The 4,612-nt window shown below is 39.7% G+C and overlaps 1 protein-coding gene across 3 annotated transcripts in view; it reads right to left on the bottom strand.

The window, feature by feature from the left end:
• Nucleotides 1–3,505, bottom strand: part of LOC119362701 — a 12,058-nt gene extending 8,553 nt beyond the window's left edge. For all 3 annotated transcript variants that reach the window (XM_037627942.1, XM_037627941.1, XM_037627943.1), the window contains exon 1: nucleotides 3,186–3,505. In XM_037627942.1, coding sequence (XP_037483839.1) covers nucleotides 3,186–3,436 — 251 coding nt within the window. In that variant the 5' untranslated portion in view covers nucleotides 3,437–3,505. The remainder of the gene's footprint in view (nucleotides 1–3,185) is intronic.
• Nucleotides 3,506–4,612: the final 1,107 nt, after the last annotated feature.

Consider the following 4,612-nt stretch of genomic DNA (forward strand, 5'->3'; position numbering starts at 1 on the left):
CATCTCCATCTCCATCTCCTTAAAAATTTAGGGAGTATGTAATTGTAAAATTCATAAGTAGTGTGCATGATTACATAGTAGTTATTTTTTTCCTATCAACAATATTTTTTTTTGTGTTTTTCCTCAACAAGAGTATGGGGGGCATGTTAGTATCGATCTCCCGTTGTTTACATCTCCATCTCCTTACATTGTCCCGTAAAACATGACATGCATGCACAAAAGGAATTGGTGTGGAAGCATCAACCACGGTTAATTAATTATTTGCTCGTTTTCATGATGGTATCTATGAAGGGCAAAGTAAGAATAAGAGATTGAAACTACATTGAAAGTGCTGGCAGAAAATACTCCCTCTGTAAAGAAATATAAGAGCTTTTAGATCACTACCTTAGTGATATGAACGCTCTTATATGTCTTTACGGAGGGAGTACCATTTAGCAAAATTGTAGAAGCTAAACGGTGGTACTAAAACATCTTTATTTTAAATTACAAGGCAGATCACACAACTAAATATGTAGCATCATTGCTTCTGATAGTACGAGCGCTCGAGCTCAAATGATCTCGCATAAACATTCGTGGAAGGCGTGCCAAACTTTGACAAATCAGCGGTCCAAAATGCTTTCAAGAGTACAATAGCATTTCCGGAGCATTGATTTTGTTTTTTTGTCACGCCTTCCGCGAATGTGATCTCATGATGAAAATTCGCAAGCACTTAGAACATTTGTCAAAGTTTACCAAAAAAATTTAAAAAATTGAACTTTTTTACTGTTCATCTGAGCTCATTTGGGCCCGAGCTCAGATACTACGCGTCCACGTGGAAGGCATATACTAGAGTAGTGTCAGCCTTCTCTTAGGAGAGGCATGTAGGGTGACTTGGACTTGGAAGAGAAACATAGGAAAAAAAGATGTTTTCTTTCCTTACCTAAGAGATGATCTTCTCAAAATAAAATGAAATAAAAATATCCCCTTTAAACATGGTACCATCTTTTTATCACACTATCTTTATTATTAAAGGCGAGTTTGTTGGTTTTGCTTCCATCTCTTCCACCTGCCCATCGATATATGCTCCTTCCTGCCGATTTTTTACCACATCACATGATAACCCTGTTTTTTTTTCAAACCAACCCCACCTACTTGTTTTCGGGAAAGAAATCATTTGCAAAGCAATCAACAGAAATCAAGTAAATCACCAATAGCAAGAAATCCCTTACAAGCAGACAACAAAATCAACTCACGTAGTTGTACGCATCAGATATTAATGGACCGCAGTATCTGAGGAATGTTCCCTGGGAGCATTTTTCCTAGCAAACGCCTAGCTTGCCATGCCAAATCAACTAAAGTTGCCATGTCAATTTTGTAAGAATGGCCATGTTAAGAGGCGAAAACTGCCATGCAGCGTTTTTAAACCAGAAAAATCGCCACGTTTCGCACAGCAATTGTCGTTTGTCCGATCGTGATCAGACGGCTTTGGGGGCTCCATTGAAATTCCCTCCCAGGGAACGTACCCAAGTTATCTTTTCCCTTGCAAATTGGGCATAACTTTGCCTAGGCAAATTTTTGAGAATGATCCCTTTAGTCCCATGTCTTCCGGCTACTTTATCCTCAACTTTGATTTTACGTTTTTGTAAAATATATACACAAACCATTATGTTGAGGGTGTCCCTTTAGATCCATTTTACATCGGTAACGCGCCCTCTTCCACCTATTGGTAATTTTAGAGAAGTTTCTTTTGAACTGGAAACCATAAGGCCAAATATGGCATGTAATAATCCAGCTTCCACGATATACAATGATTCATTTGCTATCTAAGGCGTTAATTTGCTTAATAAAATATCACCAGTTTCTACTCAGGATCCCAACCTAACAACTCCATTTTTGTCCATATTTTGGAGTAAATGTTCTTCTAGATGTGCTATACCTTTAGTGATTTTTTCAACGGAGCCCTGTCTTGTCGCATCCTTCTGAGTTTCATATTTCGAGATGTGAAAAGAGGTATAAACATCCTCAAATACCAAACACCGCTAATTAGTATTGCATTTTTAAATTGTAACCTCCCCATGACATATAAGGTACCAATACATTTTTTCTTCTAAAGTACCCCCCCCCCCCAATTGCAGCAACTCCTTCCGCTAAAATTTGTCCTTTTTAATGGGTTCACTCCATGGAACCCGATGTTTTTGTTACATACAAGTATTTCTGGTAGAGCGACAGTGGTTAACTAAAGGAATACCTATAGTCTTCCCACTACTTGATAAAAGTATCTTATGACTATCAGTAGAAATGATCTTTTCCTCGCGTTTGGCTATAACGGAAACCCTCGAATCTAGAGTTATTTGGCGTTCCAATCCAATTTCAACAATGCATTTCTTGACTGAGAAAGCGGAACTGCTTGGTGCTACATACTAGAACTCATTCAAGCTCGACTCGCATCATTGCGCTTAATAAAATAAATGAGAGAACCCCCAATAGAAACATATTGGAAAGGAAAAAATACTTCTAGCATGAATTTGTTCCCATGCAATAGTCAAAAATTCTTGACAGGTATCTATAGCTGGAACAACTTGTTCTTCCTGAATACCTTGATTCAAGGCAAAGAATTTCCTATATATCATATAATATTCATCTCTATTTGATGATAGATAAACCATCTGTCTTCCTTTTTTTCTTTTGCTTTCTCAGCAGATATTTCATAAAATGGACTCTCTATGGATCCCCACAAGTGATCAATTCGTGGCGATGGGAGGCTGGGAAACGCGCTGGATAACGTGAAACCCACAGGAAAATAGTATGTGAAGGCGGCCTTGTATTTATCACTGTATATGCCTTATTTTGTGTCACTTTTGTTGGTTGTTAGGACAAATTAAGTAAGTAATTTGTTCCTCTCATGGTTTTTTACTTTTAAGTACTAACTCTGTTTCTAAATATAAGATATGAACTGCAAAAACACTTTATTTTTAGAAATAAAAGGTGTAAGTACTTCCTCCATTCCTAAATATAAGTCCTTTTTAGATATTTTAATATGTAATACATACCGATGTATATAGACAAAGTATAGAGTGTAGATTCATTATTTTGTTTCATATGTAGTTTATATTAAAATCTGTAAGAAGACTTATATTTAAGAATGGAGGGAGTAATAACAAAGTGATTGGGGAATTTCTGCGACATGTGGTAGTTTGATTACGTACCCCACGCCTTCCATGAAAATTACGATGGTCGTGATCAAGAAATATTGCCAGCGGAGCTGCGTGGGGTAGCCGCCGAGCAGGACGATGGTCGCCCACGCGAGCGCAAACATGCCCAGCGCGTTTCCCAGCCTCTCCATCGGCGCGACCGAGTGCACGAAGCGGTCCAGCCGCTTCTCAGGATGCGCGGCCTTGTCGTCGCCGGCGGGAGGATCAGCCGGCATCCGCACGCGGTGCTCGGTGGCGTTCGCCATTCTCTGCTATCAGCAGCGGCAGCAAACAACACTAGCACACGCGCGCGGGCCGTCGGCCGCTAAGGTGGTGAGTCTGGTGTTCAAGTGGTTTTCGACGGGCTTGGCTCTCAACTCCTATAAATGGTGAGAATGGTAACACAAATCCGCAAATATCCATTTTTCTCTTCGGTAAAATTAAATATAATATTACTACAAGAAAAGAACTCCACGGCAAGTGTGTTAACCCAAGGCCACAAGTGTTTCCATCGCCGGGACGCGCAAGCACAGGTCTCCGGCGACTGATTCAGGGCGTACCAGCGAAGTACAGCTCACTGTCGAGAGTTCAATGTTGAGTCGACCAGCACGGAACGAAATACTGTTTGAGCCGCACGAGACAAGAGAGCTCCGGTAAATTTCCACGGAGCACGTACACACGGACAGCCCAGTCGAGGGCTTGGAGAGGACGTACGGTCGACGTCTTCCAGGTTCTAAGTCGTCTTGGAACCACAAAAGCCACGTACTACCTTCGTCTTGGTTTATAAGTCTCTTTTGTATTTTACTAGCAAAAGAGCCCGTGCGTTGCAACGGGAGAGAAAACATAACATACGCTGTTAACTCAACAATCATCACTCAAGACCACAATAGGTCCATCTCCTTTATTTTTGCGAGGCATCATATTTATGTTGCCGCTTATCCTCCTTCTCATCCTCGCCAGCGATGGCCTCGGTGTTCACACAAAACAACAAAAAATGTATGTTGAATATGGTTAATCCTAAGGTGTTCTCTCTCCCTCTCTCCTCCCTCTCCCTCTCTCTCTCTCTCTCTCTCTCTCTCTCTCGATGAGAAATCTGTTGTTTTCCCCTGCGACATTTTTCAGAGGTATGCATGTGTAGTTATCGATTTTTTTTTCCTATATGGTTATAGTGGGGTGTTTATTTGCAATCTGGATCGCCGCCGGTATGAAAAAACCGCATCTTACGCTATAAATTATAAGTTTGCTTCCATAACAATATTTTAAAAATATTTAACAGATAAAATTAACATCATATTTAGATTCCACACATTTTTCTAATAAAATTTCATATATGATATGTTAAAATCGAAGTTACGGTTTAAAAGATACAGATAATTTAGAAAATCATTTGGTTTAACTCAAATATATTCCAAAATAATATTTAAAAATATTTAACAGGTAAA

Source organism: Triticum dicoccoides, chromosome 2B, assembly GCF_002162155.2.
Source record: "Triticum dicoccoides isolate Atlit2015 ecotype Zavitan chromosome 2B, WEW_v2.0, whole genome shotgun sequence".
NCBI lineage: Eukaryota > Viridiplantae > Streptophyta > Magnoliopsida > Poales > Poaceae > Triticum > Triticum dicoccoides.